Source organism: Zootoca vivipara, chromosome 16, assembly GCF_965207765.1.
Source record: "Zootoca vivipara chromosome 16, rZooViv2.hap1.1, whole genome shotgun sequence".
NCBI lineage: Eukaryota > Metazoa > Chordata > Lepidosauria > Squamata > Lacertidae > Zootoca > Zootoca vivipara.
In genome coordinates this window covers 19,881,774-19,909,465 of record NC_142599.1, presented here as the reverse complement: position 1 = coordinate 19,909,465, position 27,692 = coordinate 19,881,774, and the positions used below count along the sequence as shown (strand labels likewise).

Genomic DNA, 27,692 nt, shown 5'->3' with positions numbered 1-27,692 from the left:
TCATTTCCCATCAGCCCTTCAGCTGCCGGAGATCTATACGGAATCCATGGTAACGGCATTAGCACACTATACATTCACCAGCTTGTGATGAGGAGCGAGCTGGCTGAAGGGATTCTGCTTCACAGAGCAAAAAGAGAACCTGGCTGATTTGCATTCTGTGATGATTTGCATTGATTGATTAAATGCATAAAGGTAAAGGTAAAGGGACCCCTGACCATTAGGTCCAGTCGTGACCGACTCTGGGGTTGCGCGCTCATCTCGCATTATTGGCCGAGGGAGCCGGCGTATAGCTTCCAGGTCATGTGGCCAGCATGACAAAGCCGCTTCTGGCAAACCAGAGCAACACATGGAAACGCCGTTTACCTTCCCGCTGTAGCGGTTCCTATTTATCTACTTGCATTTTGACGTGCTTTCGAACTGCTAGGTTGGCAGGAGCTGGGACCAAGCAACGGGAGCTCACCCCATCACAGGGATTCGAACCGCCGACCTTCTGATCAGCAAGCCCTAGGCTCAGTGGTTTAACCCACTGCACCACCTGGGTCCCTTGATTAAATGCATATTTGAAACAAATGAAGGTGCATAATACCTAATGAGCAGGGCTTCGTTCTGTATACGTGCAGCGCCAGCAAGCAACTCTGCTGCTGAACATGGTTTGGGGAAAAGCATATCTCTTCAAGATTTTGTAGCTCTGCTGCTTTATTTAAACCTTAAAGGAAGGCTAAAATGAAGCAGTTTGAGAGCAGGAGCTTTAAGGGTGCCAGCTAAAGGGGGAGAAATTGTTCTTACTCTTGCCTATTTGATAGAGTTGATAGCACTGAAGCTAGACTGCGGTGGAGCCCCATCAGTGGTGTTTTAGCAAAGCTGGGAACATGAATTCTCAAAAGGGCTGGGGTTTATCAGCTGCAGCGTTTCCACAGACAAGATTAATTTAGTAATGGGAGGCGAGGGTCTGCTATCCAGGCTGCGGGTGCTACTGGTTCTGTTTGGCACGACCCCATCTGTAGGCAGAGCAGCCAAGGTTTGCTTCATTGATTCAGGTTGCTTAGATGGATCTCCCTTGTCCAAAGAGATCAGGAGGGAAGCATCCTGCAGACAGACAAGATTGAAACTTGACATATTGCCGTTGTTGGCTTGTTCTTGAAGGTGCAAGGCTGGTTCAAAAGCAGCAAGAGATTCTCCTGCCTGCAGAGTGGTAGCCATGTTGGCAGCCAAAGGGTTAATCTCTTGTTGCTGTAATAGGTTGGAGAGCAGTGGCTCAGCCTGCTGGTGTTAGCAAGATTAAAAGCAGGAGCTGCAGTGCCATTGACAATGCTGAACGAGAGGGACTTTGACAGCAAACTGCAGCTAATTTTTTTTGTTCCTTCTTCTTTATGTTTTTTTTAACGAAATAACCAGCTCCTCCCCCCTTTGTGCCTACCATCAAGTCTGATGATGACACCTCAAATTTCGATGAACCAGACAAGAATCCACGAATTGTATCCTCTCTGTGCCAGCTGAACCCTGCAGGTTTCTCTGGTGAAGATTTGCCATTTGTAGGGTTCTCCTTCATCAAGGCGTTGGGGATTCTCCGAACAGAGTAAGTAGGAATTGCTGTTTTGTAGAGAATGAATAGGGGGAAATCAGTGCTTGATGTACTTGGCGGTGGAACGGGGAGTGGGGGGGGGGTAAGGTTGGGGAAATGTGAATACCCAGCTTTTGACTGGTCTTCCCTCTGCTATAGGAAGATGATTCAGGCTTTGCTTTAGCTGTGATTCATGTCATTGGCTCTCACCCCCCTTCCCAATATTGTTGCATGAAAGGAATGCTTCATTCTGAGTCTATAACGCTCCTCGTCTTAGAATCTGTCTGCTACATCCTAGAGGGAAGTGAACGGTTTTGACTGAATTCTCTCTCTGTGGCTTTGCAGGAATTTAGGAGGAATTTAGAAGAGTTTCAGATGTTGAGGGGTGGGGGTGTGTTTGATTGGTGTGAAATAGTATTGCCAAGCACTCTAGGTCTACAAGGTTGGTCCAGGGAGGCACAGAGGTGTGCAGTTCATTTTCCTGGGAGCAAACTAGCAAGCAGCTCAGGTTACCCACTGAAACTGGGAGCAAGGTAATCGACAAAACTCATGGTCAAAAGAGGCATTGGAGCTGCAGGATGGATGATGCAGAAGTCCATAGTGATTGGATGTCTTATGGGAAGGTAGAAGGTCCTATACGGCAGTGATACAGGGAAGAGCATCAGTTGTATAATGATGCCCCTTCTGGTCTGGTGGGCCCTTAATATATATTTTTTTGCTGCTACTGCCCAGAAGTAAAGCATGAGTATATAGCACGTCCAATTGAAGAATGGCTAAATGCAGAGACTTGACTTGGGATTCCAACGTACAGTGTGCTGTTAGCCCGCCCCCAATGTCTCCGTATAAAGCAAGTTGTATTATGGGGTAGAAAGTCTAACCAAATCAGGTCCCTGCATTTAAAAAATACAGTTCAAATGTGAACACTTGGGGCATGTGTGGAAGATGATTTGTTTAAAAGAGAAGCCTGGAAACCGAATCTGATTCCTCTCCTGGCACCAACGATGTTCCCAGGGTTATGAGTCAGAGAGGAACCTTAAATAGGCCAGCAATTAGAAGGGAGCTTCTTGACTGCCTGTGGTGTTCTCCTACTCGCAGGTGTCTCTTTTCTGGTGGGGGACGAAGACAAGGGAGTACCAAGCAGGAATTGGAAGGTGGTGCCGTTGCCTCTGCACCAGTGAGGCAATCCTCTCTTGATCTATTTTGTGCTCAGTTTTGGCATTGTCGCTCCTGGAAATCTTTTTAAAATGTTCCGATGAGAACTAGAAAGATGGTTGCTAGACTGGAAATCTTCCCTTTCACAATAGGCATCTTGAGCTGCCGCTATCTATGTGATGGAACGGTGGGTTTATATTGGCTAATTCGTGGAGGTTATCAATGGCTATTGGCTGAAACCTCCATGCTCAGAGGCAGTATACCTCTGTGAATACCTAATGCTGGGGGCATAAAATAAAATAAAAGGCTGTTGCCTTCACATCCGGCTTGTAAGCTGCCCAGAGACTTCTAGTCATTTTAGTCCGATCCCGCAGGGCAATTCCCGGGGCTTTTTACTGTTTCTTACAAATGAACCTTTATTCAAGGAGGTAATTATATTTTTAAAAAACGTAAATTTTGGAAGCTGAAGATTAGACTAGCAATAGTGATCAAATTAACAATTAAGATCTTGAAATAAAAGATCAGAGACTTTTTCTGAGACTTTAAATTGTGCTCCAGAACATCTGCTCCGATTTCAGAAGAAATAAAGAGTGGCTAAGGCATTATTTTGACTCTTGCCTCTGCCATAAAATCATGTACTGGCTTTAGGCAATCATCTCCCGCTCAGCCTGTGGCCCCCACCTGCCTTGTGCAGCTAATTGCATCAGCAGCTTACCTTGCAGGATTGTTGTAAGGATTGCAATGAGATGATGTGTAGGGAGTGCTTTGAACATTTGAAAGCATTGTACAAATGCTGCTATTAATATTTAGCACTGAGTTGGAGACTAATAGATGAAACTCTTTGGTATGATCTTGTCCAGAAAATGAGTCCATAATTGAGATTATAGATCTCAGTACAGAGATATATAGACCATTGTTGCCATGATACTTGAGCCATTTTAGCTGAACTGGAAGTCCAGATTGCACACTGTATTCATTGACTTACGGATCATGTTTTGTGGCATTAGTTTATTGATGACCCATGGGATAGCTTTGCTGTCTGATGTATTTTTCACCTCCAACCTGGGCATGCAACTTGGTGAAGACTATCTTGGATGTGTAAAAGGGTTGTGGTTGATTTGCTTCTGCTTGGATGCTGGTACAGTTTCTGTGGCTACCTTACAATTTTTAGGATACATTGAAAATGATGTCATTTGGATTTAGTAAAGGATTTTCTTGCAATAGCAGATATTTCTTAAAGAGAAACATATTGCACTAATATGTTAACAAACATATTGTGCTAATTTCATGTACACCTGGTAGATACTGTTTATTTATTGTCGTTTAGAGTCAGAACCAGAAGATTAATTGTCTGTTTCTGGCTAGGTGCAGCATCCTCAAATGACTTAATTAAAAAGTAGCAAGGTCAGTTATGATAGTTTTAGGAAACCTCTCAAGATTTCAAGTCGTGCTGCTGCATATGCCTAGACATTCTGATTCTCTGTATTTTATACTGCAGACCAGGGCTTTTTTTTTTCCAGCCAGAACTCTCAGGTAGGTGCCATTGACATTCTAAGAGAAGGAGGGAGGTGTTCTTGTTGAGTTCCAGCACCTCTTTTTCTAGAAAAATAGCACTGCTTGAGACCTTTATAGAGTTTTATATTGGTTTAAGTGAAATGGCTTCCCCCAAAGAATCATGGGAATTGTAGTGTTGTGCAGCTGCTGCAAATTCTCTGGTGGAAAGCTTTACTCCCTCCTCACAGAACTAGTTCCCAGAGTTCCCTAGGGAGAGGAAATGACAACAGTGTGCGCCACGCTACTTATGTGGTGTTGATATGCTCTGTGTATTTTTAAAATTCGGGGAGCCATTTTTGTTAATTGTGGAGTATGACAGGTACTTCTCAGTCAACAGGGTCTTCCAACTGTTGAGATGAAACAAGAGCCTAGACATTCTGCATAGAAATGGTTGATCAGCTTGCCCTTTAAAATAACGAGACGGGTGCTTATGAGATGGTCATACATCTGGAAGCAATGGTTTTAATTGCCCTTCTCATTTTTCGGTCTTGAATATCATTATCATGTTTGTTGTCTTATAAGAATGGCTATATATTTCATGTAGAAAAGATAAAGTGTATTTCAGAAGATTAGGGTGTTTCTGTGAGAGCTTGAGTCATCTGGAATAATAAGTTACGGTGTCTTTCTGCTTGTTAACTGACATTTCTCAACAGCAGGCTTGTCAACTGGGGCATTTTAGATACCGTATTTTTGTGTGTATAAGACTAGGTTCCCCCCCCAAAAAAAATAATTTCAAAAATTAGGGGGCGTTTTATACTCTGGGCCATCTCCCCCATTTTCTCAAATCTGAGTCTTATACATGGAGGCGTCTTATAGATGGAAAAATACAGTAGGCTAAGTATATTGTGTGGGAGAAAAAGGATTGTACCCAATCATAGTCCTACTCAGAGTTATACTCATTGAATTTAATTCATCAAAGTTAAAAATAATAATAATTTTTTTATTTATACCCTGCCCAACTGGCTGGGTTGCTCCAGCTACTCTGGGCAGCTTCCAACACATTTAAAAGCATAGTAAGTCAAGTCTACCAATTTCAACAGGCCCACTGTGAGCTAGATACTGGATACAAGGCCTGAGCTCCCCATCTGAGTTGCTTTGGGTCTCAGACACCTGTCAGTGACCAGGAATCCTGGTTTCACACAGATTTGAAACCAGAATTTCACAATTCCACATTCAGAAAAGCTGTGTGGCATTCCAGTTGATAAGGAAAATTCTGGATTGTAACACAGTCCATTGCTTATAGACTTCATCTTGCAAATCACAAGGCCATGTGCATGCCTTGATTTATTTTGATCAATAACTGATTGTTTAGTAGACACTAGACATGGATTGAATTAGCAAGCGTGGATGTGACACAGGGCGACCCATGCTGGAGTGTGAAATCTCCCCTGTCTTAATAACACATTAGTGCACTGCTAAGGAAAGTGATGGCATTTGCAAGGTTGCTGTTGCCATAAAGTATAGGAGGGGGAGGAGAGAGAGCAGCAAGCTCTGAATTTGAATCCTAGCCCTTAAAGCACCTTGTGCAATCTTTCACTGAGGTGGTGGTAACCTGTATCTGGGGTGTACCACTCTGGAGTGCTGGTGCAAGGAGTCTAACAATGCAAGGGCGCTCCCTACAAATAAAGTAGCTAAAATTCCCTGCACATAGAAAACTAGCAATTCAGGGAAACGACTGTTATCGACATGCTTGTTTTCTACGTGCAGGGAATTTATTTTGGTATCACTTGATAGGGGCATTCTGTCACGTGATCCCCCGCCTTCAGTCTGAAGTGATACAACTTCCTGTGAACTGTATGTGGAGTTCGGCTCTGCTTCAACCAGTGAGGTGTCTTGGGCAAGGACTGCTGAGAACTAATTACCAAACTAAGTACTTTAATGAGCTGAGAATTGGTGGGAGAATGTCTATATGGGCTGATTTTTTCTTGCATTGAAAGAACCACCCACAGCCTTGATTCAAGCCTTGAAAAATGTCATCAGCTGGTCTGCTAAGTTCCTTCAACATCTGAGGCTTCCTGTTCAGTGACCCTCTAAAAGCTGCTGTTTATGTGTTGCTGTAACTGAGGTACATTGATGAGGGGCAGAAAATGGAATTTCTTTTAAAGCAGAAACTAGGGTTCTCAAGAATTTGGTAAATAAAACACTTTGTTTAGGGAGGCTTTTAATGTTTAATCGATTATTTTATTTTATTTTTCTGTGGGAAGCCGCCCAGAGTGGCTGGGGAAACCCAGCCAGATGGGTGGGGTATAAATATATTATTATTATTATTATTATTATTATTATTATTATTATTATTATTATTTCTGCATTGGAAACTGGTTTCTGGCATTGGGGAAAACCAGCATTAACTTAACCTATTAATGTGTATGTAAAGCAGGGATGAGGAACCTGTTGTCTTCTCTGAAGGTGTTGGACAACAGCTCCCAGCATCTCTGACCATTGGTCATGCTGATGAACATCTGGAGGGCCACAGGTTCCCAACCTCAATGGTGTAAACCAGACACCCCCAAACTGCGGCCCTCCAGATGTTTTGGCCTACAACTCCCGTGATCCCTAGCTAACAGGACCAGTGGTCAGGGATGATGGGAATTGTAGTCCAAAACACCTGGAGGGCTGAAGTTTGGGGATGCCTGGGGTAAACTAAGGTATTACATTGGGATCATCTCTCTTCCTCCATCCCGCGCCATATTTCCTCATTGGCTGTAAGGCATGATCTCGGCATTAGGAGTTGTGACAATGTCCAAAGTCACATGCATTCTTAAGACTGTGCATCTGGAATTCTGCATTGTGTACTATAGAGATTTCATCAGATGCACACAAAGGAAGCTGAAGTTGTAGACGGGGCTGGTGAGTGCTGCTGTGCTCGCCCTGCCACAAGCTCAAGCTTGTTTATTTATTAATTTTATTTCTGTCCGACTCTTCCTCCCAAAGTAGCCCAAGGTGGCAAACATCCATGGTTCAAGCAATGCAATAGTTTACATGCTTTTGCAAATATATGATAATATTTGTTAATTATTGTTTTGACAGAGACTGTAGAAGATGCTCTTGCATCTGGAGGAATTAGAGCAAGCCTTTGCAGGAGATGGCTAATTTTTATTTTTGTCTCCTAACTGCCTTTCTGTCCCAAAATAGACCAACCAGGTTGCTTACAAGCAATGTAAACACTGACGCCTACAGCATCATTTAGTAACAGTTGGGACCCAATAAAAACTTTCAAGGCAGCAAAAGGATTTTATAAAAAAAGGATTGCCTATATAGCTCATCAAACCTTTCATCAAAAACCCACAGGAATGGGCCTGCTTTGTGGACTTCAAGGGGAACAGTGGTGGCAGGTGATATTCCACTATTTAAAAAGGCCCCTTTCGAGTGGTAAACCATAGCAGGACCTTATCCAAAGACCTTATAACGTTGCAGGGGGTGGGGAGCTTGTATGGGAGAGGTTTTTTTTTCTGAAACACCCTTAATCGAGACTCTTGTCTAGGGTTTTCATGGTCCTGAAACAAATTAACAGCTAATGAAATTCTTCTAAGATGGGCGGAATGTGGTTCCAGAAGATGCTTGGACATTGGACAGTGATTTATTTATTTGTGTGTGAGAGAGACCATCTCTATAGTCTGGTATATATTCTTTTGTTTGTTTCAAATAGTTCTATTGGGTTTTGATACTATATGATTCTTACCTGCCCTGGGACCTTGTGGTGAAGGGTGGGTAAGAATTCACTTTAAAAAAAATAAAATTTCAATCATGCACAAAAAATAACACGAGAGGAAGAACCTCAAATAAAGGGCCACCAGTTTCTTAAGCACAAGGCGAGAAAACATGAGCAAACACCTGTAAATAAGCTTTTAAGATTGCCATACTTCCCCATTGGTGGCGACAAAGAGTCCTGAGATAAGTATTGTAGCATTAGAAATGAAATCCCACAATACCACATAAACATGTTCTGTGGTTTCTAAACCTTTGGAGACGTTTATATTGTTGCACGCCACCCCCAATCTCTGCCTAGCAGTGACAAGATTCCAGCTGGGTTTGGAAAATTAGGTACGGCAGAGACCCATATCTTTTAAGTCACAGTGTTTTATTTGCACTTATATACACCTGAATCTACTGTGGAGAGTTCAAAGCATTCACATCTCTTAGTGGCCTTGCTTCCTGCAGGAGTGCAGTATTGGATTCCAGGGCAACCAAAACACCATCTCCCCATGTCTCTTAGTTCCAGCCTGTCATTCCCAGCTCACGTGGAGCTTTGCCCCTCCTCCTCCTCCTTCTCACTGCTATCTGACTCCAAGGAGCTCCCAGAGCCTACAGCAGACATGTCCAACTCTCAAGAGACTGCAAGTATATTAAAAAAACTGGCAGTGATCTACCCATTGTCATTGGAGGGAAGAGGAACATGCGTGGGGTGGGTGGATTGCCCAGATTTGTTGAGCTTTCTCCCCCACCCCCATAACTTTTTGTACAAGATAAGGATCCCGCGATCTACCAGCATCAGCTGGGGATCTACCGGTAGCTCACAATCTACTGGTTGGACATCCCTGGCCTACAGCATTCCTATTAGGAATCCTAAACCTGGCCTTTGTCCACTAGCACTCAGCAAAGAAGCCCCACCCCCCAACCTTGGAAACTGCCCTCCTCTGTTGAGTGGCTGGGAGTCTTCTGCCCTGGTGATGGTTTTTATTGATGGGCCATTTACAGAGGTGCCTCGCTAGACGAAATAAATTCGTTCCACGGGTCAATTCGTGTAATGAATTTTTCGTCTAGCGAGTTGCGGTTTCCCATAGGAATGCATTGAAACTTAATCAGTGCGTTCCTATGGGCTCCGGGGGGACTGGCAGCGGGGAAGGCAGGCAGGCGGCACTGTACTCTGCTTTATTCCTTAAAGCAGGCATGGCCAAACTTGGTCCTCCAGCTGTTTAGGGACTACAACTCCCATCATCCCTAGCTAACAGGCCCAGTGGTCAGGGATGATGGGAATTGTAGTCCCAAAACAACTGGAGGGCCAAGTTTGGCTTGCACTCAGCTGGTCCTGCCCTGATAGCCTGGTTTGTTTGCGTACGCTAAACCTAGGAATTTCCGTGTTTGGCCCGCTGTAATCGAACCTTGTTTAATTCTGACTTTTACTAAAGCCAAGAATTATGGGGAGGATCTGGCACAAACCCACAACACATTTAGAGGGATCTAGCCTCCCCCCCGAAGTTCATAACAATATTATGCATTATCTTCTCCGCGATGGCCAGGTTCCGTATGTTTTCATGCCATAAAGATATTAGCAGGCCCTGTGGTGTCCTCCACACTTGTGCTATAAGCACCCTAGCTGCTCCCAGTAGCCAGCCAGTTAGTTATTTAAAATAATTTTAAAACAAATAGAATAGAATAAAAAAATGAAAGAACACCAGTTAGGGAACGTACTGGATGACTGGGAGTTTCTGGATTGTCTTTGCAAGCAGCTCCACACGGAGGAAACCACAAATTGTAGTCTTAAACCTACATGATGCCAGGTGTGTAGCCTTTCTCAAATATACTGCAGCAGGGGAAAAATCTAATTAGTTCTGAAATGTAGGGGGAAAAACAAATGGCAGTACTTTTATTAAATGGAAGGCATTTTAAAAACTCTAGGCAGCCTGTGGGAAAAGATACTTCCTCAGCAGGCTTAGCCATTTAAATTATATTGTACAGAAGAGTTATTAAATGTGAAAAGCGTTGTAGGGAAAACTGAGGTGGGGGCTGTTACTTGGGTCATTTGCTGTCTCTCAGCCTAACCTGCCTCACAGGGTTGTTGTGAGAGTAAAATGGAGAGGGGAGAACCATATATACCACCTTGAGCTCCTGGGGTGCGGGGGAAGTAGTTATATAAATGTAAGTAATAAGAAATGGGTAGGTGTTTTGGGGAAGGGCATAGCTCAGTGGTAGTGTTTCTGCTTTGGATACAGAACGTCCCAGGTTCAACCCCCAGTATCTTCAGATAGGTCTGGGAATGTCCCCTGTCTGAAACCCTGGAGAGTTGCTGCCAGCCAGTATAGATTGCATTGAGCAAAATGGACCAATGGTCTGACTTGGCATATGGCAGCTTCCCATGTGTTGCACGAAGCTGGATTCAGCATATTGAAGTAAGTGCTTGTTTGGGAACAAAGTTATGCCCCAAGTTCATTTCGTGCTTTAATATGACCTGCTGTATGCCTTTTCTTAGTTTGGATTATGTTAGAAGAATTTTGTGTCTTGGTCATTGTTGTTTTTTTAAAAAAATGATCTGGAGCTGGCTCACCTAATTATGTGGTAATCATTGGAATACGTATTACTAAACGCTCTCATAGTTGGGTGTATTGTAGTTCCTTAGTAACTGGCTTCAGATTAGAAAGTCTGTTGGTGATGGGTATGTACTAAAAATGGGATGAAATGCTTTTTCATTGATTCATTCATTCAGTCGGTTAGTTGTACCTTCCAAAATAAAATGTTTCCAGGGTGTCCTACAACACAAGCAATACAAAGAATTTAAGGGGTCATCCTAAAGAGACACTAAGGCTTAATCATAGAAAGGGTTTCTGAGCAGAGTGTTTTTTGCAGCACATCTAAAGTCAGCAAGAGAAGGTGTGTGGCAGATGTCCGGTCATAGGGCTATAGCATCAGCTTTGAAAAGGCCCTGTCCTTGGTCCCCACCACTCTGATTTAAGAGATGGTGGGCCAGGGAGAAGAGTTAGTGAATCTAAGCTCAGTTAGTTAGAGCGTGGTGCTGATAACACCAAGGTTGCAGGTTTGATTCCTGTATGGGACAGCTGCATTGCATTGCAGGGGGTTGAACTAGATGATCCTCAGGGTCCCTTCCAACTCTATGATTTTATGAAATCTATCATCTTGAAGTCACACTATGGGTGCAAGTGGCATTTGTGTTGGTGAAACTCTACATTGACTGCCTGAGATGAGTCAAAGTGCAGTGGAATTTGCTACCAAGGAGTGTGGTGGAGTCTCCTTCTCTGGAGGTCTTTAAGCAGAGGCATATGTCAAGAATACTTTGATGGTGTTTCCTGCTTGGCAGGGGGTTGGACTGGATGGCCCTTGTGGTCTCTTCCAACTCTATGATTCTGTGGTTCTATGCAGTAGAGTATGATAGGGAGAAGGAATGCTGGCTGCTTAGATCCTTGACAGGAAGAACATTTTGAAGGCCTAGAGAAGGAAGGTGGAAGCAGGAGCTGGAAGTCTGAGAAACCAGCAAGCAGGTCAGAATGGGGCTTTGCAGAAGGAATTATCCAGAGAAATAAGAAGAAAGAAATTTGGTGATACGGGTAGAGAGGAAAGGCAAATATGACTAGGTTACAGAGGCTATGTTGGCTGTGTTGGCTGTGTTCTCCCCCAACTGTTGAAGGCAGCATGCCTCTGTACACATACTGGTGGGAATCACAAGAGGGAAGAGTACCGTAAGACTTGGGGGTTTGTGTCCTGCTTATGGACTTCCCAGGGGCACTGTAAGAACAAGATGCTGGACTAGGTGGGTCTTTGGCCCAATCCAGTAGGGCCGCTCTTACATACTTGTGCATAAGCAGGATAACAGTAACACAGTGATATCACCAAAGCAGCAACTAAGATGAAACAAACATAAAAATCTCAAGTCGCCTACCCCCCCCCCCCAAAGTTAAGCTGGGGTAGGCCTTCATGGAGAAAACGTTCTATTCCACCAAATTACTGATAGCGATTGGTCCTGTTAACTAACCAAAGTGTGTTCACCTTTGGTTCTGCCTGTTGTTCCTCCGAGAGAGCAGAGCAAGGTCTTGTTTGTAATGCCATAGGCAAGCTTTGAAGGCTTGGTGCGGCAGATGTCTCTCTCCCCCCCCCCCAAATTCATAGCTGTGTGGAAAGGAGACTGGGACATGTGTCCCTGTTACATTGAGCCATGGGGGAGGGTCAGAAAATATCAGTATGACTTGCTGTCGGTCAAGCCCAACTGGAGTCTGGAGAAAGGCAGGGCCTCGTAGAAACTCCAAAGTCAGGGAAACCTTGAAGTTGGGGGAGCTGCCACACTTTTGGGGCGCTCTCAGCCGGCAAAAAAGAAAGTAGTGACCAATGGCACCCTGGCAAGTATATGTACTCCTATGGACAGGTCACCTGCTTTTTCTTTGCATTTGTGCTTCTGCAAATTCCTCTAGTAGTAAGCATTTGCTATTCAAACTACCCCAAGGTATTTATTTCCATGGCTGGCTTCCCTCCTCGCTCCAGGGATCTACAACCAGTTTATTAATTGCTTAGTTTAAATAGGCTGTGCTGCTGTGAATAGCTTTTGTGTGTGCATGTTGTGGTTTTCTTTTTCTTTTATTACGTTAAGCATTTAAGGATGGGTGGGGGAGTATAAACATGTTTTATCAATCTAGTTCTTAATATACAAAGTGTCTAACAACAAACAGCTCCAGTTCCAGAAAGAATATTTCAGCGTTGGCCCTCTACAGCAGTGTTTCTCAACCAGTGTGCCTCCAGATGTTTTGGGACTACAACTCCCATCATCCCTAGCTAGCAAGACCAGTGGTCAGGAATGATGGGAGTTGTAGTCCCAAAACATCTGGAGGCACACTGGTTGAGAAACACTGCTCTACAGTGCTGGCATGTAGAGTAGGTTTTGATGTTTTTTTAGACAACGGGATCTGTCCAGGCAATGTTGTATAGGGGTTAGGATAGCTAGTATTTTTTTTTTTTTGAGCCAGAGGATCACATTCCCACATGGACAACCTTCTGGGATCTGCATGCTAGGTTGTAAGGGGCAAGAGGGTCTTAATCTGCCTTTTGTCTGTCGTAGTTGTGGAGAAATGAACTACAACTCCTATCACCCCCAACAAGCATGGCCCATGGCCAGGGATAATGGGAGTTGTGGTTCAGTAGCATCTGGAGGGCCAGAGGTTCCCCACGCCTGGTCTATCACACTGAGATGGTGATGTCTGAACCAGGCCAGTGTCTTTCTCAAGCCACCAAGCACATCTCTGGGTGTTTCTTTTCCCCCATGAAGAGTTTTAACACTTTGCTCTTCTAATGCTAACAAACACTGTGCAAGCTACTACCGGTAGTAATGCCTCTAGGTTAGACCTCAATAATGTACTCTAAATGGAGGTTGTGCTTAATGGTTGGAAACCCCATGGGGTCTTTCTATCTTAACAACACCTTTTTCATGTCTTTCCCATTACTTCCTTTGTCTGGCTTCTAAATCACAGCCATAAAGATTGTCATGTGTTGTGGTGGCCTTTGTGAAAATCATAATATACCCACCTTTCTCAGAAAAAAAAAAGTCTTTACGTGATGCTTAATAGCAACATAAAGTGGCTCAGCTCTTGTAACTAGGGCATTCTCATATTTATCTTGCAGCCTATCCCAATAACATTCATAGGGATGTTCTGGTGGGTTTTTGCATCCTCTGGGGGTGGGGGTGGGGTGAGGAAGGACCTGTGGGTCCTCCAGGGGTTTCGGAGTCCAACTCCCATCGGGCCCAGCCAGCATGGCTAATGGTCAAGGATTATGGGAGCTGGGAATTGTAATCCAGCAATGTCTGGGAGGAAACAGCTCTCCGCTCATATCCATAAGTAAATAATGTCTCTTATAGTCCGTCCACAACAAAAAGTATGTGGTGGCCAGGTTACTAAGTCATTTACCTGACTGTAAAGCGTTTATCAAAATGTGCCACTATGTTTTTGCTTTAGTTGTATTATCTGATATTCAGAGTTGCAGCCAATGTTAATCGTGTATAGAGTAGAGCCACTGAAAATAATCTGACTAACTTGGATCCATTAATTTCAATGGGCCTGCTCTGAGTTGAAGTTAGATAACACCAGGTTTTTTTTGGGGGGGGTCGTGTGTGTGTAATTATCTTTTTATAAACCATATAGACTGCTCTGGTGTGGTGGTACATAAATATATGAACATTATTATTATTATTATTATTGGGGTTCTTTTTTTCCCTTTAAAGGTCTGCTTTGGGTTTGGATTCTCCAGCCAAGATTAACTCCATGGAAAAGAGAATCCTCCTTAAGAGTAAAGAGCTGCAAGACACCCAGGATAAGTGCCACAAGGTATTTATTTACATGGCCAGCCTCCCACCTTGCTCCAGGGATCTACAACCTGTGTATGCCAAAGGACCTACCAGATGCTGCTGATGGGCCCACAGCTTCGGTGGAGCAGTTTCCTCCTCACCAGTTAGATGAGGGAGATGAGTTTAGGTCATGTCTCTTTCTAGATCCGTTAATTTTATAACAAAAGGAGGCTCTGGATTTTCTCTAGACCTTTGCTTGGCCTGGCGGTGACGGCAGTGGCTTCCAGCAGGTGGCATTTCTTCTTCCATCAAATCCTCAGCAGCTTCGGTTCTGTTCTGAATGCTACGAAGTTTCTCTTCTGCTGCTTCTTTTCCTCTCTTCGTCCTTCGGTTTCTGCTTATGTAACTGTTGCCGCTTCATTGATTTGACAGTGAGAACTGTTGCTGAAAGAAAACTCACTGGGATATACATTTTAAACCCCTCTCTTTGTTTTGAGAGACTTTAAAGGGTGTGCCGTTACTTCTCTTTCTGTTCCGTGCTGGACTTGACATTTGATCCCTCAGAAGGACATGGGGGGGAGCCCTCCTCTGGTCCAACATGGATTTGGGATAAAGCTAAAGTGACCCATCTCTGGAGAAAAATAATAATCAGGTGAAAAAATGATTGTGGCTTCTTTGCTAACTGGGGTTCGAAGAATGACTGAATGGGAACAAGCGGCTTGAATGAATGGGGTGACTTAGACTTACTGCCTTTCCTTGAGAAGGAACTGTGAATTCCCAGGAACAGAACCATGGTATTTGAATTTAAACAGAATTCTAGCCTAGTCTCTCTTCCAGAGACAGATTTCCTCTTGAGTTGTGCATCCACCCTTTGTCTGCTCGTAGACCCTTGGGAAATGCTTTTAAACCTTTTAATGTTTGTTGCAGATGGAGCAGGAAATGACTCGCTTGCACCGCAGAGTATCGGAGGTGGAGGCTGTACTTAGCCAAAAGGAGGTGGAACTGAAAGCCTCCGAGACCCAGCGATCCCTCCTTGAACAGGACCTGGCTACCTACATCACAGAATGCAGTGTGAGCCTCTACCTGTTCCCCCTGAAGTCACCGACTTCCGTTGGTCTAAAACCTTTCTGTTATGGATGTATCAGTAAGGCATATGGCAGAGGGAGCTTAAGAAGCATAGCTGCCTTAATTAAATAGGGGTGGTTAATTGGCAAAGCACTGTAAGCCTGTTACATGGTTTTAATTCATTAATGACCTGATAAATTGACAGCATGGCAGAGAAGGCAAAGGAAATTTAGCTTGAGTCTTCCATGCAGAAGATAGCAGCGGATATTGTGCTTGTTGGAGTTTACATACTTTGGACTATTTCCTTAACCAAATCTGAAGCAAGGTAGTCATGATTCGGAAGCATTTATTTGACACTGGTAGGGAAGTCTGTGCAAAGAATCTTCCAACATTGATCCTTTTCTTTTTGTAGTATTGGCGTATCTGAAATTGCCAATACTTTGACTTTCCAAGGAATTCTTGGTCTAACTGGAGGTGTCAAGAGATTGGACCTAGTGTCCATAAAGTACATAAATGTACTTTAGCAGGGATAGTTGCTGGTGTCCTCCTTGCTCATGTAGCTCTTTAAATTGCACTTCAAAATGTTTGTTTGTTTTGTTTGTTTTTAAGAAAACAACATACAGTGGTACCTCGACATGTCTTGACTTCTGAAGGTTTCGACTTACGAAGTCGGCAAACCCAGAAGTCTTTTCGCCCCGTGTGCGTTCTGCGCCTGCGCAGAAGTGGCGCGTGCGGTCGGTGCATGCGCAGAAGCGCAAAATCGCGCTTTGCGCATGCGCAAAACGGACGCTTCGACAACCGATGGATTCGGCTAACGAAGAGCGCCGCGGAATGGATTTCCTTCGTAAGTCGAGGTACCACTGTACCATATTTCATTCAAGCGGACGTGTTCTTTTGTTGCTGTCGAGGCAGGAGACTGGAGCTGAACAGAAGCTTAAGATGCAAGCTTTGGGTTTTGCTGTCCTGTTGGTTTGTTTTTTATCCATAACTGATAACATTTTCCTTGGTACAGCGGCATGCAAAGTGGCTGTGTATTAAACGTTGCGCTTTTGCAGAGCTTAAAGCGAAGTCTGGAGCAGGCTCGGATGGAAGTGTCTCAGGAGGATGACAAGGCACTGCAGCTCCTTCATGACATCAGGGAACAGAGCCGGAAGCTGCAGGAAATCAAAGAACAGGTGTGTGTAGCTACTTCTCAGTGGAATATATTGGCTGATGATAGCTTTGGCTTTGGTTTGTGCTATCCAGTCCTCACACTAGGAATAGATCCAGGGTGTTGGTGGAGTTTAAAAACTTTTCTCTCTCTCTCATGTGCGGCTTTCCATATATATACATTTTTTAAAATGAAAGGGGACATAACCTTTGTGTTCGGCAAAAATGTGTTTCACTTTGTGTGGTTGTGTGTGCTTCCTCCCTCTGTGTTTTTCCTTACACAACTGCCTGGTTGCCATTTTTTTCCTTTGTTCTTCCTGAAGTGTGTGACGCCCCACTTCCTCCCACAGGAGTATCAGGCTCAGGTAGAAGAGATGAGGCTAATGATGAATCAGTTAGAAGAAGACCTCATTTCAGCTCGCAGGCGGAGTGATCTTTATGAATCGGAATTGAGAGAGTCCCGATTGGCTGCTGAAGAGTTCAAACGTAAAGCCACAGAATGTCACAACAGGCTCCAGAAGGTAGCTAAGGTCAGGGTTCTAGAATTCTGTTTGGGGGGTTAATTTTGGCGGTCTTGCTCCTCACACCAATGTGTACTGAGAATAGATTCGACTTCATTAGGCTTAGTTTTCATGCCATGATTGCTCCGCTCTGCTTCCAAAGGTAGAGGCAGCAATGCTTCCAAATACCAGTTGATGGAAACTGCAGGAGGGCAGAATGGTCTTGTGCTCGAATCCTGCTTGTGGGCTTCGCACAGGCATTTGGGTTGGCCATGGTGAGAACAGGATGCTGGACTGGATGGGCTATTGGCCTGATCCAGCAGGCTCTTCATAGGGTTGCAATTAAAAAAACGTGGCTTTGGAAGAAATTCAGGCTTTTTATTTTGGTAGTGAATAGAAAAAATAGCATGAAATGGAGCAGCAATGGTTAAAAAAAAACACCCCAGAAATCTGATAGTCATTAATAATCTACATTTTTCTCTGTTACCAGTCAGTTTTTCTTGCCTGCCTATCAAGGGTTCATGGGGAAAAAGTTTTGTGCAAATTAAGTGGAATAGATGCATCTATTCCAGAATTCCTGTTCTCCAAAAGGAAAGAGTCCATTCTCACCACTCTTTATCAATTTACCCCCTTCCTCTTAGCATAACTTAGTAATGGATCTACTGACATGATTCATTTGCAGTTTGGAACTGCAGCACTTTTATTTTGACCCCATTTATTCATTTTAAATACCAGTAAAAAAAAATCATGACCCATTTAGAGCTGCACTTTCTAATGTTCGTTTGAAGAAATAACAGATTGAGACAGCTTTGAAACTGAGGAACTGCTGCTCATACTGCGGTGTCTGATCTGAATCCTGTTGCTGGGTGGTTCATCTTTCTTTCATCTTTACTTTTAAAGGTTAAAGATCAAGGGAAAACGGAAGTAGGAGAGCTGTATTCCAAACTGGAGAAGGTATGTTCCTGTGGGCGTTTTGTACTGATAGAACCCCAGTATGAATTCAACGGGCTTTTCATTTAGTGATTCTGTGGTTTGATTTTTAAGTAGGCCTGATCAATAGGTGGTGTTTCTCTCTCCCCTCCCCCCCCCCCCCCCGGCACTTGTGAGATGTATATATGTAAGAAAATGGGGGTTTTGTGGTAAGCGGTGTGGGTGATGAAACATCCTAACCCTCCAGACTGAGTTGATGCCCTGTAGTTAAGTTTTCATGAACACTCTAGCCACTTGAGAGCACTTGCCCACCTTGTACTTTTTGTGGCATTTCAACCTTTGTGAGTTGAAATGAACTTGCAGCAGCTGGCTTAAGGACAGGCACAAGCTGCGTTGGCAAGTCAGGGCAGAAGACTGGAAAGTTCAAGAGAAAGAAATTTCCAAGTTAGGGATACTTAATGGGTAGGAGAACCCAGAGGCAGAGTGAGTGGGCGAGAGAAACAAGCTATACTTGACAATTTACTTAGAAGTGGAGAGCTATCCTTCTAAACAGCTCTTCTAATACAATGAGTTTTAGGTGACTTCCCTGCCCTTCCTTCCACTTGCCCACCCCATAAATCTGCTCTGGGGGGGCTGGGGGAGCCCCTGGAACAAGTTTAGGGGCACACAGGGAGAAAAGGGGGGCAGGGTCGTTCCATTGCACAGCTGAAACTCATGGTGCTAGTGGAGCTGTTTAGTTGGGTACCACCCAGGAACTTTAAGGAACGGTAGGCATATGAAACGGAGATCTGGAGTTGAGAAAATGAGGTGCTATAGGGAGAAAACCCTGTAGTCCAGTGTGTTAGCAGAAAGGGATGGAGGCAAGAGTGCTGCTTCTGAATTGGCTAAAAGCTGGGGCGGTGAAGAGTGGGGCAGTAGACTGAAACCCCGAGGCCAGAGAAAACGGGCAGGGAGATGAAGAAAGGAGAGTCCAAGGAGAAAGTTGAACTGTGAATTGAATGCCAGAAAGAAGGGGCTATATATACCTGTTGTAAGCGGCTCAACACAGGTCTCAAAACCCGGAGTCTAGAGAAGGGTACAGAGTTTGTCCTCAAGAGACAGCAAACCTTGCCCAAAGGCTGTATGGGTAAAGACCATTTTCCTTGGAGAAGGAAGCTGGACCACGTCCAAATGGCCGTGTGCACCAACAAGGCCAACTGTGCAATTTCCTGATAGTCAAAGTGCTATGACGCCATGACTCATCAGAAGTGCAAGATGGTATGGCCCAATGCCAATCCAGTTGCAAGTAGTTCCAAAGGTGAACTGCAGCACAGGGCATAAATCGGGGGAGGTTGTTGGGAGATTCATTCCCCGTCTGCAGTCATAGGTTTATTGTGTATCATATGACTGTATGTGTTTTCATTCCACAGAGTGGATGTGACGTAGACAGGATGTTTGTCTTACTGTCTTCCTAAGTGGGACTGTTGTTCTCCTTTGTTCTTTCTCTTCACTGGCTGTGAAGCTAGAGAGAGAGGGAGCCATAACGTAGAGCTCCCAGTTTATGTGTAAATAAAGCAGTTTAGCCTTACTTACTGACTTGTGTGTGTGTGTGTGTTGTTCTTCACGTTTGTGAGAGCAATCGCATACAGTGGTACCTCTACTTATGAATAACTCTACTTACGAATGTTTCTACTTACGAATGGATGCTGTTTAGATAGGATTTTTTCTACTTACGAATTTTTAGATAGGATTTTTTCTACTTACGAATTTTTAGATAGGATTTTTTCTACTTACGAATTTTTTCTCCCAATGCATTCTTATGGGATTTGACTTACAAATTTTTTCTACTTACAAATGTGCGTTTGGAACACATTAAATTCGTAAGTAGAGGTTCCACTGTATTTGGCCTGTGGGGCCAGTTTAGCCACTGGCCCCCGGGACAGCTTAATGCTGACAGGTAGTACTGGAGTACTGTGATCCGCAGTGCCAAGGAGACGTAGGTTTCTGTCAAGGGCGCTCCCCAGCCAAAGGAGTGGACATGGCAGATAGTTAACTCCTCATTATCAAAGCTGACACATAGTCATTTCTATGGATCTGAATGCCCTTGCATAGGACTAGTGTCTAGGCAGCTATTCCCAGGTCGTCACTCAATGGAGCAGTTGCAGTGGGAGGGGGCCACTCCCCCTCTACCAGTTTATATACCTCCCCCCCCCCCCCCGATGGGCTGCGCGCATGTAGCCAAAGTCTATGCCTATGTGGAAGCTTCCTCTTCTCGCCCCTCTTCAGTCCCCTCCAGGTTCTAGGAAACAGTGGTGCAGGAGAGGGTGGGGGAGCTCCAGGCCCTTCACTTGCCTGACCTGCCTCTTCCTCCTTTTCTTCTGACCCATCCTGTGCTCCACCCTCCAGCTCCGAAGCCTTCCCAGGCTCTGACTCTTGCCTCCTGGCAACAACAGTTCCCCCCCCCCAACTCACTGCCCCCTCTCCTGAGTCAGACTTCAGCCCCTCTTCCCCCAGTTGCACACTCATCAGCGTCTTGCCAATCCCTGACATCTTGCTAGACGCAGAGCTGGCATCTGGGTAGGCATTGTTGGGCCACTGGCTCTACTGCGATTCCTTTTCACATTTGCCTCCTATTCAAGAAGGGAGAGCAAGTAGGTCAAGCAATGGGCTGTCATTTCCTTTCCTTGGCTGAAGTGAGGATTGGGCCCAGGGGCAGCAGGAGAACAAGTGGGCAGTGTTGTTGGTAGATAAGCAACCAGCCAAACCCTATTTTCCTTAGACCTCTAATCCTTCTAGGTGTTTCTTTTCAAGCATGGCTTATTGCCAGAAAAGTAATGAATGCTCCATATTCGCAAATGGCTTTTCACCAACCCACAGTCCTTTCCACCTTGCAAAGAGAAACTTTGTACCGTTCCCAGAAATATTTTGCTAGCCAACCAGAATCAAACTGGGTCCCTTTTTGTTTCATTGGACAACTGGGGTAGCTGGCACGGTACTCTCCAGATATTGCTGAACTTCAGCCCACATCATCCCTGACCATTGGCTATGTTGGCTGGGATTGGTGGGAGTTGTAATTCAACAGCACCCAGGAGGAGGATGCCTTAGTCAAGAGGACCTGCTTTAAGAAAGCATCACGTGAGAGTGTGGGGGGACTGCAGTGATTGGATGTAGCATTACACTGCCTAGTATTTCCACGCCTCTTTTCTTCCTTGTAGGTGAATGCAGAACAGCAGGTCAAAATCCAAGAGCTACAGGAGAAGCTGACAAAGGTAAGGTTTGGATAGGTGCGTGTTAAGAGAATTGATTGCTTTTGCGTGCGACTTAAAAGTTGTGAGTCGCTTCTTATGCAGTTTATACATCTCCTCCTTAGACTTACCAGCAAGCCGTAATGCAGAGGAGGGGAGGAGTGGTGTCTCGTGTTCAAAAACAGAATTAGTCATTGTGCTTTGGATAGGAAAGGGAGAAGAAAGGTGGGGGATTGGGATCCAAAATCGTGATGATCTCAGTGCTTTCTCCTCTTCACAACATGTCATCCTGTGTTTATTTTTAAAACCGAAGCTGAGCCAGAATTGGAATATTTGGTAGAGATTTAACTCTGGGGGGCCAGATCAGGCGCTCTGCACCAGGTGTGAGCTTTTTCAGTACTGGGGGCCACATTATAAAAATAGAACGAACCCTGAAGCAGCAACAGATTGCAACTGCTTAATTTGGATCTACTTTTCATGAATGGGGTGGGTGCCAAATCATAATTTGTGGACGATGTTGCATCTATTCTGGAACTTTGCATACAAAGTGTGAAACCTTTTAGAGCAGCCCCTGAGCCAGGCATCCCCAAACTGCGGCCCTCCAGATGTTTTGGCCTACAACTCCCATGATCCCTAGCTGGTAGGACCAATGGTCAGGGAAAATGGGAATTGTAGTCCAAAACATCTGGAGGGCCGAAGTTTGGGGATGCCTGCCCTGAGCAATCTGAGACATGTTCAGCACTAATGAGGCACTAAAACTGAACTTAATTTCTCTTGTAAAGCGAACCTGTGTGTCTGTTTCATGTAGGGGTGTGGACCTTTTTCATGATGAGGTTTGCATTGGCCTGGTGGCAAGCTATTGGGGGCACACACAGAGAGTCATTTCCCATGGAAACAAAGGCACATAAACCACTCACAATTTGCCTTCTGTTTTCTCCATATACTTTTTTAAAAAGTTTGTTTCTTTTAAAAAGGAAAACAGTTCCCCGTCTCCTTTTATCTGTAATTACTGTGCAAAGGCCAAAAAGAACTCCTGTAATACCATGCAAATAACATGCATGCCAGTTTACAGCTGAACAGCAAACCTTGCCTCAGACTTCATAATGCAATTGTACACATGTGGTTGCAAAATGCATGGACACTTTTGCCACCAACATAAGCCTACCTCTCTGCTGAGTGTTTCCCCTTTGCATTAGACTTCTTGCAGAGGAAGGAATTGCCAGTATGCAGTGGATATGTGTAGAGCCCTGGGTATTCTTGCCTGAGACAAGCCACTAATTTCCTAACCTACTTCATGAGTTAGAGATGTTGCTGTTTATCACTTGTAGAGCATCCAAAACTGTTACGTCGAAGTGCTGTGTACAGGTTGAAAGAGAAGGCGTGGCATAGCGTGGTAGTGGGTGTGGCTGGAGCAGAGCCGCAGCTCATTCTCAAACACACTTGTGCATATGTGGGGGGGGGCATGGCAAGGACACACAGGGGAGGTTGGATTGGGCTTTGGCTCCCCCATTTCAACTCTGCTCTCACTTCGGTCACACCTTCCTCCTCAAAATCTGAACAGAGAACACCAAGCTGTGATGCTGTTTGACCATACAGCCTGCCAGGAGTGCTCTGGGCCTGGAAACAGGAAATGTAGCTTTCTAGATTAGTTAGACCACAAGAGGTCAGGCAGGGCAGGTGCACTGAAATCAGTAGCTGTGGCATTACAGCTACATTGGGCACCCGCAAGAGTTAAATATGGGCCATGGATTGGCCACATGTGCTTCCAGTTGTCAAACAGACAGTAACATTTCAGCCTAACTTTTGTTGCCCAAAGTAATTTTGGGCGTTTGGGGGATATTTCCCCAGCTATGCAAAGGTGAAAAGATACAACATCAGAATGTTGGGGATCTGTCTGCTATTTTACAGCTATATTTTTCCAGTTCTGCAAAAGGGATGCTCTTAGTTGTAGTACTTCAGATTTAATTACTTTCTGGTTAGTCGTTCATTTACCGTGGGCAAGCTGACCAGCATATTCACAAAGGTTTGGATTACATGAGCTTCATTACCAGGCAGGAGGCGCAACAGCACCTGTCACACTAATGAGTAATTAAGGAGCTGTGAAGTATTGCACTTTTACAGGGGTGTGTTGCTGGCTGCTTCAGGTTGAGCAGAAACGTTGCAATCTTATTTGAAGGTGGGTATCGCTCCGTGGAAGGATTGACTATGAGTTGTTCTGGTTATTAGGCGTGGAAGCACTTCGCACTGCAGTCATTCAACGGTGGTTTAAGAAGCCTCATCATGCTTTGCTTGAGATGTGTTTTGTTTAGCTAGGGCCTTCCTAAAACTAGCCGCTCCACCAGCCTAAGTCAGAGCCTAACAGTCAGTTGCCTTCTCTTCTCCCTGCCACTTTCCCATTGGTGCCTCCCTCTCCCAGACAAATTAAAGCAAGGGCAATTGCCATAAATTGCAGCAAGCATAACAGGTGAACACTGAGTAAATCGGAAAGTCTGCTCATCTGTGCAATTATATTAAGGTTTTCTTAAGGTTTTAACTGTATGTCCTATTACTTGGGTCAATAAGTCTAGTTCAATTTCTGGAAACGTGTGTGGATTGTGTGGATTAATATATTTTTAATTTTGCATAAAATTTAGAGAATGCTTGACTGTAAAAACCTCAAAGTGGTTTACAAAAGATATACCAGTAACAGTAAGAGCATTAAAAAAAATACAGCCCTACTTTAAAACATGTGAAAGTTAAAATACTAAAACAGATTAAAATTACCTCAACTTTAGGATTCAGTAGTATTCTAGTACTGTACAGTGTTCAGAGTTTGAGAGTAATGCACACACACACACACACACTGTAGTATCAAAGTCTGCCACTGATTAACTGCTTCATTAAGTTGTTACTGAAATGCTGAATATTGGCGCTTGCAATCTTATACACGTTAAAAACTTTAGCATTATTCTGCCTATTCTTCAAGGCGATGAAAGCCAGCTCAGAGGCCACTGAACTCCTTCAGAACATACGCCAAGCGAAAGAAAGAGCCGAGAAAGAACTGGAGAAGTTGCAAAACCGGGAAGACTCTAACGAAGGCATGAAAAAGAAATTGCTCGAAGCAGAGGTTGGCAAAAGCTTTTAACTTTTAAGATGTTTGAGTAACCGGAAAGTCCACTTCAGGCATACCAAATCACATCCATGGTTTGATATCTTGGCTTATTTAACTCCCTGTGGGTTGTACAGGTCAAGCTTCTTGAGTTCGGTTGAAATGGGAAGCTGCTCTTTTAGACTAAACCAGGAATGGAAGGTTTATTAAACCTCTCTTCTGTGTGAGTCTGAGACTTACATTGGCTTGTCCTTGTAACCATAGATGAGGGGTGAGGAACCACTGACCCTCCAGAACTACTACCCACAATGGTTATGCTTTCCCTGCCCAGTTGGAGGCAATAATGCTTCCGAATGCCACTTGCTGTAAATGAGGGATGGGGAGTTCTGTGGTGCTCGGGTCCTGCTTGTGGGTGTCCTATAGGCATCCGGTTGGTTATTGTGAGAACAGGATGCTGTTCCAAATGGACCATTGGCCTGATCCATCAGACTCTTCTTTTGTTTTAGCAAGCATGGTCAATGACCAGGGATGATGGGAGTTGTATTCAGCAACATGTCCGTCCCCACACCTGCCATAAACCACCCTTTATTTTTATATCTGAACTGGACTATGTTGTGTCAAATGAAAGAATTGGTTTTTTTTGCTTTTAAAGCAAACAATATTTATCCTTGTTTCTGTGTTCAAGTTCTGTTTTTTCTCTATAAAGAATGTGGTTTTTTTGCTGGATTTGCTTTTTAAATTAAGCTTTAAGGGTGGGTATGTAATTTAGGGAGTGGTACTGAAATGTTTCTACTGTGACTGCTACTTGCCGTGTGAACACCCAGGGCTCCCTTAGCCTCAATTCTGCTTTCCTGAATGTCGGACAGGAAAGGCGCCATTCTCTGGAGAACCAAGTGAAGCGATTGGAAACGGTTGAGCGCAGAGAGAACCGACTGAAGGAAGATATCCAGACGAAATCTCAGCAGATCCAGCAGATGGCGGATAAAATTTTGGTGGGTAGTGATTACAAAATGGTAGGCTGGGAGACTGGAGTGGGATAGTGGGCGCAGTTACTAGCTCCATAAGATGCAGTGGGAAGTGTTAACATTTAAAAGAAGATTTTTCTAGATGTTAAAATGTGTAGCCGGAGCCAGGTGAAACCAAATGAAGGGATTTCATGCTGATTCTTGGGTTCAGGGCTGAGCATTTAGTGTGGGAGGCCTTTTGTGCAGATGTAAGATGACTCTGCTGCTGTGGCAGAAAGAAGAGTCCAGCTGGCTTCTCAGTGGCTGACAGCAATCTGAAGACACATGGAAGCTGGTAGAAGGCCTTGGATATTTTTTTTCTCAATTAACCTATAGCTGCTTTTTGTAACAAGACAGGGCCCCAAGACTGTCTTCCTATTCTGTCTCTTCTGGGCTGACACAAAGACTGACACTATTTATTATTAGGATTATACGGGGCCCAGATTCTCTTAGCCTTGATTCACTAGTGCCTAGTTCTCAATGAGCTCTGTCTATGTATGGGATGTACCACTTCACACTGTGGTTCACATGATGGAATCTTTAGTACAAAAACAAAGGACTTGCTCCTCATAGCAAACTAGCATGTTAGGGACAAGGTTGTGCCATTGTCCTCCTTCCCTGCAAATCTGGTTTTAGATGCTTTTAATCCAGGCATCCCCAAACTGCGGCCCTCCAGATGTTTTGGCCTACAACTCCCATGATCCCTAGCTAACAGGACCAGTGGTCGGGGAAGATGGGAATTGTAGTCCAAAACATCTGGAGGGCCGAAGTTTGGGGGTGCTTGTTTTAATCCCACTTTAAACCCAAGTACATGTCTCAAGATGTGCCTCTGAATGTCAGCTGTTGAGTAGCAGCACAGAGAGGCCTGTTACTTTCATGTTCTTATGAAAGGAACCTTATTGTATGGAGGAACATGCAATCATGTGAGGCCTGACCTGGAGACTGTGCCTGGGCTGTCCCACCTCAGCAAGACCATGACATAGGCTGAAATCATCTGCATCCTGGCACAGGTAATCTGCAGTAAGTACACTATAGTGCCCATGCTGCAGTGCAACCAAGCAAATTGCACCCATGCGAGATAGCTGTGGCACAGCTAAGTGAAGCGCACATAACTTACTCGTGCTCTACTGGCCTTGGATGTGGCAACATTGAGGGAACTAGGCAGAGCTGGTCAGAAGTAATATAGGTTCCAGTGAAATCCCTGCCCACTCACCTGGTAGCGCTCTCAAATTCCATTATAAGTGGAATTTGATGGGAACCCTTTCTGCAACGTCATTTCAGAACGCCTGCTTGCCACGTAGGAGAGACTTACAATTTCCAGTTGCTTTGACAGAAGCTCTCGAACTCAAATAAAACATGTTTCATAAAACTCCGTACCCATCCTGTGTTTTGAGTTGTGTGACAATAAAATCTGCAGAGCCCAGCTTGGGAAGTCTTGGCAACCTCTCCTGTGTTGCAATGTCTGCTGCATCTTCCCTGTTGAAGAAGCGAATGAGTCATCATAACTCTTTCCTCTCCAAATATAAATGGTTGGATGCTTTTCAGTGCATGGGAGAGAAAGGATTTCTTTCTTTGCTGTATATATGAATTTCACTTTTTATTTATGATGCTCATCATTGTTATTTATGAATTTCGTCCACTGGGGAGCCAGGCAGAGGGACTTGCAGCTGTTGCTGCAGGATCAACCCAGGGACATTTCAGCAGTTTCAGATTCATTCGTTTTGCATCAGTCCTGTCCAAAAACTGTGTGTGTTTAGGTGCGTATGATGCACTCTCACCCATTCATATCCTTAGACATGCATCTGTGTGCGCACAGGCTCCCCCATTTGCTTATGTGTGCATCCATATATACATTGTGGTTGTATGCCTGTCTGCACTCAGGCATATGCATATATGCCTGTTCATTTTTGTTTGTTTCTAGAAACAGTTATACTGTCTGAGGGGCCCCAAGGTATATGAACGCCTACACACACTCTTAGCTTCTGTAGCAGGGCTTTACTAATCCCAATCACACAACACCCCAAAACAATTTACAACCAAGCAAAAAATACAATGATAAAACCACATAAACAGATCTAAAAACAGATTGAATGAGACACTGTATCATTTGTGATGCCCAGGAAAACAAAGACATATTTGCTTGGCACTGAAACGATGGCAAGGTTAGTGCCAGGCGGGCCTCCCCGGGGAGAGGGGTGGGAAGGGAACAGAGCATTTTTTTATTTTAAAAAACCCTGTTTAATTGTAGAGAAGCTATTTCAGCAGATCACGGCCATCATCCTCCAAAGGCTGCTGCAAAAACAAAACCAGATGATGATGATGTTAATTTGAGAAAATTCAGGGTGAGGGAGGGCTAAGCTTGAGGAATTTGTGTACCCTCTACTTTTCCTCTTCAGACCTCAGATTATACCTCTCAATAGTATGAAACCTGCTTAGGCTTATAAATAAAGCCTTTTGCAATGAGACAG

At 44.3% G+C, this 27,692-nt stretch overlaps 1 protein-coding gene across 1 annotated transcript in view; it reads left to right on the top strand.

Moving 5' to 3' along the window:
- CIT (citron rho-interacting serine/threonine kinase) overlaps positions 1-27,692 on the top strand; it is a 111,599-nt gene that overhangs the window by 20,608 nt on the left and 63,299 nt on the right. Inside the window, exons 10-18 of the mRNA XM_088659241.1 lie at positions 1,396-1,576; positions 14,202-14,304; positions 15,192-15,335; positions 16,385-16,504; positions 16,829-17,008; positions 17,879-17,932; positions 21,103-21,156; positions 24,098-24,238; positions 25,087-25,212. Coding sequence (XP_088515367.1) covers positions 1,396-1,576; positions 14,202-14,304; positions 15,192-15,335; positions 16,385-16,504; positions 16,829-17,008; positions 17,879-17,932; positions 21,103-21,156; positions 24,098-24,238; positions 25,087-25,212 — 1,103 coding nt within the window. The remainder of the gene's footprint in view (positions 1-1,395; positions 1,577-14,201; positions 14,305-15,191; positions 15,336-16,384; positions 16,505-16,828; positions 17,009-17,878; positions 17,933-21,102; positions 21,157-24,097; positions 24,239-25,086; positions 25,213-27,692) is intronic.